Raw genomic sequence first — 15,494 nt, 5'->3', positions numbered from 1 at the left:
TTAATATTATTACCATCATCATTAATATCACCATAACAATCACTACAGTTATTACCATTATCATTATAATTATTATTAGTAGTGGCAGTAGTAGAAGTACTTTTAGTTCAAAAAAATTATTATTATGGTATAGAATTTTATCTAAAATATTTCTATTTAGCATTAGTTTTTAATTATGAAGTGTTTTTTTACCATTTTGTTTGTGCATTGCTAATCTGCGTCTCAGAGTAGTTGTAGTCATTCCGATATATTGGGTTTTATGGTGTACTGTACACGCTCACCAAATCTACAATTAAATGCATATACTAGATGAATAATTTTTGAAATAAATTAAATATAAACTAATACTGCCATTGCTGTTGTATATATTTATATATATATTTATATATGTAGTTTGGGACGAGGCCTTCGTTGATGCATATTTCATTAAATTTATATGCTCACTCTGTATCAATAGTATCAAGTATCAAATCTACAATTAAATGCATATACTAGATGAATAATTATTGAAATAAATTAAATATAAACTAATACTGCCATTGGTGCTGTATATATATATTTTCGTTATTATTTAAAAATATTTTGCACTGACGATGATATATTTTATATCGAAAATTAACTTTAAATTATTTACATAGATATATAAGAGAATTAAACAAAATAAATTAAAATTTTAAAAATTGCTGAAAAAACGACCATAAAGTAAATTAACAAAATAAAAAGCAAAAATCATACTACAATATTCATGTTTCCAAGTTTATATATATATATATATATATATATATATATATAGTAGAAGAAGTACTTTTAGTTCAAAGAAAAGACTTGATACTATTGATACAAGGTGGGCATGCAAATTTAATGAAATACAAATGCATCAACGAAGGCCTCGTCCCAAAAAAAACTTTTGAATGCACAGTTGGCATGTATATCTATATATATGCATATATATATATATATATATATGCATACAAATGTTGTTGACGCGCACAGTCGTCAATAGGGCATTTAAATTCACATATTACATGATTACGCTTCAAATCATCTTTAGTAGAATCATCTTTGGTAGTGCAGTTGTTCTTTAAAACAAATTGTGATGTCTTACAATTAATGTAGTATATCCTGAGTTTTATTTTATTAGTATCATTGATTGGTGTACCATTTCTTTTTATGACGACTTCGTATATTTTATTTATCGAAAATCTTGAGCCTACGGAATAACGAACACTTAACGATCGTTTAAATCTACGACACTGGTGTTAGAAACATAGAGATCATTGAAGTTATAAGCTATTGTTCTGGAATAGTCTGCCTAAGGTACTTCAAAAATCTGGAATATCATTATCAATGTTTAGAAAACGTCTTAAAATACTTTTGTTTGGTAAGTATTAATTATCGAAACCGCTTGTGACGTTGCTAAAAAGCCTTCAACATAGAGAGCGTTGATGAGAAGCAATTATAATTAGCGTTATATAGATAACAAATTATAATACAATTCTATAACAAATATGCCAAGGCGATAACGAAAGTTTGTAGCCCAAACAGGGTTAGTGCTAACAACAACGTCAATGCCAGATAATATAATGGCCATCAATCATCAGTGAAAAAGAGGATGACGTTATTGATTTGAACATCAATGTAAATTTTAAGTGCTTCAGAGAGGTTTATTTCAAACAACGCTATATAAATGCTCTGGTACTAATGATGATAATAATGTATAATCATCAAGTAGCGTAGCCAGAACTTTTTGTAGGTGGGCTTGCATGTTGTAAAAAAAAAGAATTTTGGCGACTTTTTTGGTTATCTCAAGTATTTTTACAATTTTTCTATTGAAACCAGTGTTTGTATACTAAAATTAACAATATTTTATTTTTGTGGAGGGGCTGAACTTTTGCCAGTCCAAATTTATTTAATACTTTGATGAAATTAGGGAAATTGGAGACTGGTAAATCAAAATTTAATTTCAGCGAAAGAATTTTGGATTTTTCACTTTTTATAAAAAAAATTTATTGCACAGCGCGTTTGGTAGCATCTATTGTCAGTATTAAAAAGATTACGCTTTGCTACACACATATCTTCCAAAAAACACGAGCTTAAAAATTTATTTTTTATTTACAAATAAAATTGTTTTCAAATTCATAACGCTTTCTAGAGTCGGATAAAAGTGTACTCCAGTCACTCAATAAATTCCGACTCAGATAAAAGTATCCGACACCCTAGTAATTCTATCGGTAGAGAAAACTGAATGAAATAACGATTTAAGTCCTTGTACTGTTTGTCATGTACTGTTAAGTTACATGTTTTATTATAACAACAACACACGTTTAGACGACATTTTTCCCGAGATCGGGGGTTGCCGTTTGGCTACCTATGATGAAACCGAAATACCCCTCGACGCCATTCACATCTGTCACTCGCCTCAATATCACGCAACAACGCTTTCACTCTGTCTTTCACCTGCTCTCTCCATCCCAATCGCGGACGACCCCTTCCTATCATTCCTACAACCTCGAACTCCAACGCTCGCCTAATCCCGACCCTTTCATCCCTTCTCAACACATGTCCATACCACCGCAATCTCGATCTCCTTATCAATGTCACAATGTCTTCATTCAGTCCCATCATCGGCATCAGCTCCGTACTACTCCTCCTATCTTTCACTTATCTAACCTCCTATCTAACCCCACACATCATCCTCACCATAGCTCTTTCAGCCCTCTGCAGTACACTTTCCTCCTCTCTCCTCAACACCCAAGTTTCACCACCATATGCCATCGCTGCTCTCACACATGCTTTATATACCCTCCCTTTCATCTTCACTGACCATTTCTTTCCACACAATAACCCACCCAATTCCCTAAATTTTATCCATCCCACACGACTCTAGCCGTAAAAGCGATCAAACATCCTCCATCCGCGTTCAACTTAACCCCTAAATAAACAAAGCTTTCCACTCTTTCAATACCACCACTCAACCCCGCCCTTGCTCCGTCCTATTAATCACACCATGAACATATTTCTTACATTTGAAAGTGCCTTCCACTTTTTTCAGTGCCCCCTCACACCACTACATCTATTATGCTCCCACTTCTGACATCCTATACACAATACCGAGTTAGCCTTCACTCTCCTGTCACATACCCCACAGGAGTCTATTTTACTTATCACTCGCTCCCCACCTTCCCCACTCACCATTACCTTCGTCTTACCACTATTAACTTTTAACCCTTTCTTTTCGATAACACTTTTTCATCTGTCAAATTTTAACTGCAATTCTTCTATGCTATCAGTCATCAAGACTAAATTATCTGCATACAAAATCTCAAATAACAACCCCTCCATTATGTTTCCACACACAACATCCATCACAATTGCAAACAAAAACGGTGATAACACTGATCCTTGATGACTCCTATCTTAACACTAAAAGCGTCCGACGTCCCCATTCCGACCCTCACCTTTGTCTTCGCCCCTTCATACAGCTGCATCACAGCTTTAACAAGTCTCTCATTCACTCCTTTCTTCCTCAACGCCCATTCAATGACCTTCCTCGGTACTCGATCAAAAGCCTTTTCTAGATCCACAAAACACATGTACAATCTTCGTTTCTTCTTTCTATAATTCTCCTGCAACATTCTCACTATATTGTTAACTTAATGCTGAGGGTTTTAAACAAATTTTGATAATCATATGTTAGCACTGTTTTTACGGAACTTTAAATATCTAAACGCATCATTAAAAAATACACGATTTATTTTAATGTTTTCCATTTTAAAATTTGCTAAATAAATAATAAGTAGAAGTTTGTTTCAGCTGCAACTGTATGTTTTATAGATGGAATAACAAAATCACGTAACCTAGTTTAGGCAATAAATTTTTTTACTAATAAATTCTGCAGTTTCTCCAGGTTCATCCGGGTAGCCGACCCCCGGTCAACCTAGCCGTCCATCCTTACGAGGTTGGTAAATGGGTAGACGACGTAAGTTGTCGCATGTTGGCTGGCGAGATGGCTCAGTGGTTCAAATGCTCGCTGAGTCAAACCTCTCAATGGCTATCATACACTCAGCGTATATGATGTGGTGCTTGCGCGTGCACATAAATACATGTGTACGTCGTGTGAAAAGGATATACAGCTTTTGTGGCGAAGATGGCTGCCTCAAATCAATAGATCAAGATTTGAAGAACATAATAAAAGATATATAAATAATATATATCTGTAACATTGTAAGTGGTTCTGCGTATGTCAGAGCCGCAATAATAAAGACTAATAAAAAAAATATTCTAATCAATAAATTGACGATAATATCGATACATACTGATAAAAAATTCAAATAGCCAATGTCACATCAAGTATCATTTGCCCTCCAATCATACATAAATCTGGCATTCATAAGATAAGTATCCAACTTTTTTTTAAATCATTCACACTATCAGCATTCACAACATCAACACCCAGATTGTTCCAGATATAAATTGATCTATTGATAAAGTATTGTTTCCTCAAGTTCTTATGGAATGGAAGAGCAGTCAATTTCATTTCGTGTCCTCTTGTTTGTCCACCAGCTTTCAACATTACTGGGAGGTCGCGTTGATCTTTAGCTCTAAACAAGTTATACATCATGATGAGATCCCCTCTGATGCGTCTGTATTTCAGTGTTGGCAAGCTCAAAAATTTTAGACGATCTTCATATTTTATATGTTCGCAGGCCTTGATCGACTTTGTTGCTCTTTTCTGGACCTCTGTTTCCCGTACTGTCCACGGAGACCAAACACAAGCTGCATACTCTAGATGATATCTGACTAATGATTTATAAACCATTATAAAAATATGATCACTAACACCTTTAAAATTTTTAATTATTAAACCTAACAAAGAATATGCTTTTTTAACATTGTTATGAATTTGATCAACAAATTTTAAAGAATTATCAAATATTACACCTAAGTCCTTAACACTATCGACATTATCCAATGTATGATGACCAATTTTATATTGAAAATTATTTTAAGGTATGTTATACCCATATTTCATTACCACACATCTTTTTTCATTTAATTTTACATTACTCTTTGCACACCAACTAGTCAAGTCATTTAACCCATTTTGTAATACCATTCTATCATCATCTGAGCTAACAATTCTGTAGAATTTTGCATCATCTGCATACATATACATTGCTGAACCTTTTGCATCTTTATACAAATAAAACACATCGTTAACATATAAAAGAAATAATATAGGACCCAGCACCTTCCCTTGAGGAACCCCACTTAACACTGTACAACGTCTAGACATTTTATCATTTAATCTCACTCTGAATGTTCTTCCACTTAAATAACTGTTTACCCAAGTAATCAATCTATCATTCAATCTGTTCATTTTTTCAATTAAAATACCATGTGACACTATCAAAAGCCTTCTCAAAATCCGTGTACACAACATCAATCTTGTAGCCATCATCTAAAGCCTTAGTCCAATCATCCAAAAGTTTCAAGAGTTGCATTACCGTTGATTTACCTTTTACAAATCCATATTGTCTAGGGTCAATCAAATCATTATCAGTTAAATACAACATCAAATCATTCTTAATAACCGATTCTATCAGTTTACAAATAACACTGGTCAACGCCACTGGTCTATAATTTCTTGCATCTTTTTTATAGATAGCTGTTACAACACTTACCTTCCATATACTATTAATTGTAAAATGAAAAAATACTTTAAATTTTTGTTTCACATTTTTACTTTGTCAACTAATTTAGTTGATTACCTTAAACGTTTAAGAAAAAAAATCGATAAGGAAGTCAACAGCAGAAAAATCGAAATGTACAGAAGGTATTTTGAAAGAAAGGAAAGCCAAAGCAGCACTTAATAAGCTTTCAGGTGACAAAAGAAAAATTACAGAAATGAGAAGATTAACTCAAGAAGAACTGCTTGCTGAAGCCAAAATCACAGAAGAAATAAACTTGGCTTCCTTGGGTTAGTAAATTTCATTAATAAATAAATGAACTATGTGATACATCAATAATTGGATTATATGTTACTGATCTGATGCACTGTTAATTATCAAAGTACTCATACCATTAATTGTTAAAATTTGATGTCGCACATGGGTTAAGCTACGGTAAAGGTATTGAAAAGCAATGTTGATGGACCTTGTGTCGTAAAAATGGAAAAATTTTCAACTTTTGATTTACATTTTATTTAACTTTCACTACAAAATAAAAGACGTTTAAAAATCAGTAGAAACCAGTCACTTATAATTGAACCCGTTACATTTAATGTGGATTGTGGATAATACAGCCTTTGTGGTACACGAACATTCAATTAAAAGCTTAGAATAACATGTAAGCAGTCCTGCGTTTGACAATTGACACCAAAGTTGCCATAGAGTTTATTAATCATCAACTCGTGATCAACACAATCAAAAGCATCTGATATATCTAAATGAACAAGCAGTGAAATGTGCTGTCTGTTAAAGCCATCAGATAGATTAGAGATTTTGACGCTCCACCCATCGAAGGTCCTATTCCAGATATCACTATAGAGGAGCTTACAGAAGCTCCGAAAGCTATGAAGGATGGAAAGGCAGCAGTGCCCTCTGGACTCACAAATGACATTATAAAAGCATCTGGTACTGCAGGTATCCAAACGTTACTACAACTTTGCCGTGAAATCTGGTGATCCATTGAACTGTTCATCATATCGGGGTATACGTCTGTTAGAACACCCCCTGAAAATTGTTGAGAAAATCATTGAGAGAAGATTAACGTCGTGCATCAAATTCGAAAATTATCAATTTGGTTTCCTAGCGGGGAAATCAACAATTGATGCAATTCACATCCTACGGCAACTGCAAGAGAAGTACCTCGCAAAGCATCAACAACTATTACACATTTTTGTAGACCTTGAAAAAGCATTTGATCGAGTTCCCCGTGAAGCAATCAGGTGGAGTCTACGTCGACAACTCATTCCAGAATATCTTGTTCGACTTGTGATGGAAATGTATACAAATACTAAGACTCTTGTCAGCATAACGGTTGGGAACACAGATGCATTTGACATCGGCGTTGGAGTTCACCAAGGCTCGATTCTCAGTCCACTGTTATTTATAACTGTGGTGGAAGAAATCACAAAACCGATACGCACTGGTGACATTTGGAATCTAATATATGCTGATGATATCGTTTTAACAGCCACGTCTGAGCAGAATGCAGCACAGATGTTTGAAGATTGGAACACCAGACTCGCCGATCATGGATTCAAAGTCAACATCAGCAAAACCAAAGCAATGAACATTGGTGAACCTATCTAATCCACAGCTACTGGACGATGGCCCTGTTAAGTTTGTAAAGCTGGTGCAGGTAACAATTCAATCAAGTGTCAGCTGTGTAGCCAGTGGTGTCACAAACGTTGTTCAAAAATAATTGGTAGTTTATCTAAAGTGTCCAATTTTGTTTGTCCTGCTTGCATCAATCTCCAACAACAAATTCAAAATAGCAATGATTTGAAGCCATTAAGGTAAAAAAAAGTCGCATCGTTTCAATATCTAAGGGATGTTCTGGATTGTACTGGATCAGCTGAAACTGCCGTTCGAGCACGCATACGTGCAGCCTGGAATAAATGGCATCTCCTTGCCTCTATATTGATGCGGCGTGACATCCCACTTTCACTACGATCAAGAATTTATAAATCTGTGATACGTCCGGTGTTGTTATATGGTGCAGAAACATGGCCAATGACAACCAAATTGGAACAACAACTTCACCGAACCGATATGAAAATGCTCCGATGGATGCAACGAATTAGTCTGAAGGACTACATCAAATCAACCGAAATCCTGCGTCGTGCTGGTTTAGATGATATAAAGGACGAATGCCGGCAACACCGTCTGAGGTGGTTTGGTCATGTCAAACGAAGTGGAAACAGTGCCCTAACTTTTCTTGTTCAACAATCTTTGAAAGAAATGGTAAATCGGCAATAGGTTTATTGTTTAAAAAAATGGTCTAACAATCGCATGTCTAACATATGAGAGCCGCTGATTAACAAGGCGGATTAAAAACAGCAAGAAGAAACCAATGTACCTCTTAAGAGTTGTAGTAGGAATATGATCAAAATAACGAGACTTAAATGTGGATCGAAGTATTATTGATTAAATATCTTCAGTATTGCATGGAGAAAATTGAGACAAGAAGACTGAGTCAGTCAAAGAAGGATTTTTGGATAACAGTTTAACAATTTACAGGTCCAGAGTTTTTAGAAGGTATTTCGTCAAATTAATTTTTTTGAAAGTTGCGAAATTATCGGGAGTAATCCCAACTGTCTGTGAATTATCAGATGAGCGTTGTCTACCCAATATATTATTAACTATGCCTCAGTTTTTTTGATCATGTATTATTAGCTGCAACTCCACTATACATTCGTTTTTTAAAGTGAATAATCTGCTTTTTTGCGAGTGAATTAACCTATGAATTTTATTGGTAATATTCAAACTTTGACGATAAATTCTTTCAAGTTTTGTGGTATGCGGTCAGTACACGATGATTACATAATAATCACTATCGCGTAACTGATAATCATGTTAAAAATCAACTGCATAGAAATAATTATTAATACTAAATTATGTTGATACTAAATTATGTTATGTTCTTTAATAACTTTCAATTTTTCCCGTTCAGAAACATACCAAAAGATGGAATTAGAAAAAAAAAAGCTTAGAACTCATCGTAACAATTGTATGGGGTCAGCTATAAAATTTCATTCCGTGGCTTTACCTGACAATAACAATTTACCTTCCGATGTAAATGCAATGCTCAGTCTCATAAGGTAATTAATACCACACTACAATATTTATTATGTCAAGTTGTTTTTATTAGTAATTTTCGAACCGGTATCATGTTTAACAGTCATGACCAACGGAATCGCGTGAGACTCCGTGGTAATAGTAATAAAGCAACCGAGATTTTTAACCGATTTTAAAAATTTTTTTTAAATTTCGAACCTGATGTTACAATTTTTATTTGAAATAAAATAACAAATAATTTTTCGAAATTTTAGTATAATGTATTCATTGCAAGTGGCCTCACGTTTTAGCACGAAATTATTTGACGAATAAGCTGCTTTTTTATAATTAGTTACGCGAGGTTTGTTTCAAATGAAAACAGTGCCAAATGCAGAGCAGACTTCTAAACAATATTTTCATCACATTCAAGCTTGATGAAACAGTTTTATGTGAATAAGTAAAAGGAAACGATAGAAGAGTTTAGATAGCCGTGTCAATGAGCTTCTTGTATCGGGATCCAGTAAGCGACGATGTATTTTCGAAGCACATCTATAGTCTATGGTCAGCGCCAAGATGCCAAAGATTGTTTTCCAACATAACGGTCAAAATATCTCAAGGTGCAAATAATGGATTTCCGATTCATGTATATTTTTATCTGTGAATCATTCTTGATTGAAAAGTAAAATTCAAACTTTTCAGATCAGATGTTAAATAACGATGTTTTTTTTTGATTTAGCGCCAAGTTCACCGCCTGCTTTTTTTATTGTTGTAGCCAAATAAAACATATTTCATAACATTTTTTAAATATTTTTTATCCATGTTGCCAGATTTTTCTTCTATCAATTTTATTAGCCATTGTTGAACGCTCGTTCAAATATTACCTACGTAACATGAAAAAAATGACTTCTTTTCTGATCTCCTTACCCTTATCCTTTTGATCACCCTGTAACGCTTCTTCTAGGAATTTTACATAGATGCTTATTTAATCCATAAAAAGCGTTAATTCTGTGTTTTTTAGATTATTAAGAAATAGTAAACCCTCCCTCCTCTCTTAGAGCGTTACGTAAAATTCGAATGGCCGCTAAGACATCGATTTGAGTTTGGTCAATAGAACAATTATCTGTGCCAATAGGTTAACTTTGCGAACTAATCAATATTTGAAACAATTTCAACAAGTATGGCTTCTTAAACTAGGTTCATTTTTTAGTTGATATATCTTCGACAAGATTTTTCCAACACGTTTAGTATGCAGCAAAAGGTCCCTTATTAAATTACAATTTTTAAATAAAAGTAAATTTTGAACTATAAATAAACAAAAACCCTAACCCTTTTTCCCATAGAAGTTATAAATTTTTTGCAAATTGTTGATGAGAGATAGTTTACTCGACTTCGTCCTTTATTTCCAGATCTTTTCATATGCAAGGAGTCCTAAACATTCCGGATATACGTTATTAGCTTATTCAATAATTTAATTTTCACCTTTGAAAGGCGAACCACATTCTGCCAAAGAGCAGACTAATGCAGCCACGCATTTGAAGATTCACCTCTAATATCGACTGCTACATCAATTGTGAGTCAATTGTTCAGAGCATTTGTATTCTGTTTATATATGCCAGCATAGATGATTGGTGTTTAACACAGCCTTCATGTTCTGAAAACCTTTTGTAGCATGCTTCCAATCGCTGAAACCAGTGGTAAACTGCGATTCCCAAGATGAAAACAAATGAAAGATATAACAAAAAGAGAAGCTGTAGATTTTGAGTACTTCAGCCAATCCCGTTTTTTCTTTTCGCCGTTTGGTAATATGCGGTAAAACATCTCTTTGGAACAATACCTTTGATGATCATCATACATTCGAACACATTCTGAAGAGTCAAATCATCAATGGTTTTAACTGGTGGATGCTGCACAAAATGTTGTCGTAGTTCATTTGGAACAGTCCATGCGGCAAGATAATCACTGACTCTGAAGCAAGATTGTTTATAACCTGCAAACTCCGACTGTAGAGAAAAGTTGTCCTCAGTACTGTATGCAAAAACTTGATCATCAGTTTTGGATTGACAACTCTGGGTATGAGTGGATGAAACCATATTATCGAGATTGACGACATGGTAATGTCAACCTGAGATGAGTATGACAAAATGCTTGGTGACAAAGAAGCTTTGCAGCACACCGATGGGAAACATTATTTATCAACAAAAGTAGCAACTTGAAAAATTCGCTTAGTTACTGGCATTTATCAACTATATTTTTACCTTCAATTTCTTTATTAACACGTGTTTTCCTCCTTTAAACGTTTTTGCTTACCATTTTACCTATTAAATTAAAAATCAATACCAGTCAGTTTAAAATCGTTAACGGGCAACCTAGATTACCGCAGATTATTTTTATTTCAACCGCTTCCCAGTTCAATTATTATTTTAAAATATTTATTATTATGTTATTATTTTTAATGTATGGAACACTTTTAGACCTTTTTTTATAAAAAATAATCAACCAATTCAACCATTCAATCAATCAACTCACGACTGATGTTTTCAGCAAGCAACGAGTACTGAAATTTGGCCGCTACTAGTAAAATTGTCTTGAACGGAGGACAAACAAGATATCCATGCTCTGCTGTTCTCAATTGGCTTTGCTCTGAGACATCCATAAAAATTTAACATCTTTTTTAAAGGAGTCGATGCTTTTCCAGTTGAACAGTTTTCTCCATAAGAGCTATAATAAATCGAATTCTGTCCTTTACCGATAACCATTGAGGTTCATTTTTCATGCAGCTAAATATTCCGTCAGACACAGCTGGATAAGTTGTAAAATTTGGAGACATTATAGTGTGGACGCTAGACGGGATAAAGGACTACCTTGCTAAACAGTTTACGAATAAATTGCTGATTTATTCTTGATATTGTTCGAATCAAAGGAAAATATGTTAATGAACAAAACAGTCTTCCTGAGAGATTCAAAAAATAGTGTTTCCTAAAAATAGATTTGATCCACAAACGCGCAAATTTGTGGATCGTTGTGAACGAATTCTGCATAATAATACCGAGCCTCTATTTTTGTTTCCTCGAGTATTATTATTTGGATTTTATGCGAACGATCTGCAGATATCTAAACGGAATTGAAATTCAATGTCAAAACCTTCAGATATCTGCTACGCTGAAAACTTTAGAAACCCCAAAGCCTTGAAGATAACAACTTTCAACATTATAACAATATCAGCATAACACTATCTTGAAAATGGGTACAGTAACATTTTTTCAATTAACGACTCACACAAGTGGTGACAAAACGGCAGCTTAGATTTAGGCAAACTTTTTCAAACTAGGCACATTTAAATCTACTATAAACTCAATGGTATGTTTCGATTTCTTAAATCTTTAAAATACATTTAACGTGTTTTTTTTTGTATTTTCAACATGTTTTAATATATACGTTTTTTTTAGAGATTCTAAAGAGTTACCACCTCCCAAGAAGTGCTCAAGGAATTTTGTTACATTTACCGACGAGAAAATACTTAATAATTTTTTTCCGGTCAAGAATAATCCAAAAATACCAGAAAAACAAGTCTGTGTTGTCACTGGCTCATCCGCTAAATATTTGGACCCACTGACGTCATTGCCTTATGCCAACAAAGAAGCATTCAAGATAATTAGAGAAGCGTATAAACAAAAAATTTTACTAGATAAAGTTGAAAATGAGAAAAGACGTGTTAAATTTTAAGTAAAATTAATATACAAATATTAATAATCCGTTGCAACCATTTCAAATAATAAAATATCAAGGCGTCGTTAGTTTGTCAGAAATTGTTAATTACGTTAAATTAAAAAAATTAAGGCATGCATTTAGATATAATAGAGTTAAACTCTTTGACAGGATGGCACAGTTTCATTTTAAAGGCTAGATTAAAAAGAATTGGTTTGTCGGTTTGAAGTTTTTCAGCTAGGTTTCGTGCAATCACGTGCATCATCACCTGAAAAAATAATGTTTAATGCAAGTTCTTTTTTGATGTTTTGTTTCAATCAAATACATTTATAACATGTAAAAAAACATCTACTACCTAACGACACAGTATATGCTAGACAGGCATTACTGAACCGATGTACTGAAAACTATCAGTATACCGATAACGACAATTTTCCAGTACCGATACCAACCATCGGTACTAAATCGTTTATCGAACCGAGAAAACAAAAATTACTGATGTACCGATAAATTAACGATGAAGCAATCATCATTAAAGAAAATCATAACAAGCATTAATCGCAAATGCACGTATGTTTGTTATATATGCTTATACGGTTTATATAAAAATGTAAATATATATGTTCCTAATTTTTATACATTCCTCTTATATTATTTTATAAATACATTAAGTAATTTGATGCAAAGATAATTTTTTTACGCTTAAAGTTCAGCTTACTGATGTTACTATCTTAACTACTTTGAATTAATGACACCAACACCAAGTTGGAAATAATAAATGAAGCATTGTTATAAAAATTTGCGTTCATGAAGATAAAATAGGGTGTAATAATTCAAGAGGGCAATCTTAACAAAATAAATAAAATCGACAGACAGTTGGGAGAAAATCAATGCGGTTTTAGAAAATAAAGTAGTTGCCCAGATTTTTCTCTTGTGACAGCTAATTGGAAAGAGCATGGAAGATATAATCATGTGTTTTGTGGATTTCGCCCAAGCCTATGACTTCATATGGAGACGGAGAATGGATGGTCCTAGAATGATATGGAATTGATAAAAAATAAGAATAGTAAGAGTTTACACAGTGGTTTAGAGTTGTGTGTCAAGATCAGCAGCGAAGAAACTGAATGGTTCAAAGTCATAACGGGTTTCAAACTGGGATGTATTCTGCCACAGACCCTTTTCAACATAGTTTTTAATTATATACTTCTAAAAGTGGAACAATTATATAATGGCTTTTCCCTTATGCTAATTTTGAATATGCTGACGGTGATTGTCTAATATCAGACTCATTTGATAAATTAAAAATTTTGGTAGAAATCTAGCTGAAGAAAACAAAAACTTGGGCTATGGCTAAATTTTGAAAAAAGAATATGGCGACAGTGGCGGATCTAAAGGGGTATGCGGTAATGTCCCCCACCGGGCCCTAAAAATTTGTTTAATCATAATTAATATATTTATATATTATTTATTAATTTTATTATATTAGTTTATTTATAGCTAAAAAATTCAAATTTTTTTTACCAAAAATTCCGCGTTGCTAACTTGAACTTATTATTGACTACCGTTTTAAATTTGGTAGCGGAACAACAACAAATCTGGGCGGGTTTGTTTTAATGAAATAAATTTTTTATGAAAAATGAGCAAGATTGAAAGATTTTTCCTTAAAAAAGAAAAGTAAAAAAAAATTTAACATCCTAAGTATTTTTAAATAAACAAAACGATGTTAAGGTCCTCCCATTTATTCTAAAGATCACATTTATAACATTTTAGTTTTCTAAAAATGTAGAGGGATTCTCGGTATTTTAAGGAATATACCCAAAATGTTCGTTCACGTAAAGAAACTTCCTCAAATCGCTATAACGCTGCATATAAATAACCTGCTGAGCGATCATTCAGCGCAATGAAAATACTCAAATGTCGTTTACGTTCAAGCATGATAGAAAAGAGGCTAAATGATTTAGCACTAACGTGCATTCATAGAGACATCGTATTTGAAATTATCATCGATAGTTTTTTTTATGATGAAAAACTGTAAAATTGATTAGATGTGAATTAATATATATTTATTTTTGTAACAAAAACATATTGGAGGTCTTTTGTAATTGCATATCTGCTTATATTCATGATCTGATTTTTTATTATTCTTTTGCATATTTGGGGACTCAGTTCTTTAAAATAATAGTTTGATTTTTTAATAAGAAACTGCATGATTTGGTCTGTATTATAATACATCTAAGTTGCTTGTTGCTAATGCATTGCATCTTTAAATAACTCGACTCCATCAAATACTTTGGATTTTATACGAATAATGTCAATCATCCTCCCCAACAGAAATTTCTAGATCTGCCACTTCATGACGGTAACCAAAAAACTGTGGACTAAAGTTTGAAATTGATGGAAATTATGTCAACAATTTTGTCTAATACGAATGCAAAGATTTTATACTTTCGTATTACAATTTCATATTTACGGGAGAAATTTTTGCAATCAAATGTCTTAAGGTATACATTTTTATAAATAACTGCCAAAATGTCTACTTTTAAAAGTATACCCATTGATTTTTTTTTAAAAAGTTGAAAAATCAACCCCCTTATGTACAGTAGCAGATCATGTTTCAAGTTATAAAGAATACGTCATGTTCTGAAAGTTATATTAAAGTATACTTTGCTTTTAAAAGTATACTCATTGATTTAAAAAAAAGTTGAAAAATCAACCCCCTAATGTACAGTAGCAGATCATGTTTCAAGTTATAACGAATACGTCATGTTCTGAAAGTTAGATGAAATTGTCGTATAGACTAGACATCCACTTCTATGTCGTCAAAATGATATAATGCAAGTCTCCGATGGCTACTTAAAAAGCTTGTTAAACTCTACGATTCCGATTCACATAACAAAATCGGTGACACACATACGTTGAGGACTCTATATTCAGCTTCATACGGATATCGTGTGGTTTAAAAATCACCTCATGCAGTCTCCCGTAAATATGAAATTGTAATACGAA

General features: G+C 33.2%; 1 protein-coding gene across 1 annotated transcript in view; it reads left to right on the top strand.

Annotated features, from left to right (window-relative positions):
* The window catches only part of HELRODRAFT_69169 (hypothetical protein), a gene marked incomplete at both ends in the record, with an annotated part of 29,145 nt that extends 16,639 nt beyond the window's left edge, over window positions 1-12,506 (top strand). Inside the window, 3 exons of the mRNA XM_009029015.1 lie at window positions 5,786-5,980; window positions 8,680-8,827; window positions 12,230-12,506. Of these exons, the coding sequence (XP_009027263.1) occupies window positions 5,786-5,980; window positions 8,680-8,827; window positions 12,230-12,506 (620 nt within the window). The remainder of the gene's footprint in view (window positions 1-5,785; window positions 5,981-8,679; window positions 8,828-12,229) is intronic.
* Between the last annotated feature and the right edge of the window lie 2,988 nt (window positions 12,507-15,494).

The sequence above is a fragment of the Helobdella robusta genome (assembly GCF_000326865.2).
Source record: "Helobdella robusta unplaced genomic scaffold HELROscaffold_6, whole genome shotgun sequence".
NCBI classification, from domain to species: domain Eukaryota; kingdom Metazoa; phylum Annelida; class Clitellata; order Rhynchobdellida; family Glossiphoniidae; genus Helobdella; species Helobdella robusta.
This window is presented reverse-complemented; position numbering and strand designations above follow the sequence as displayed.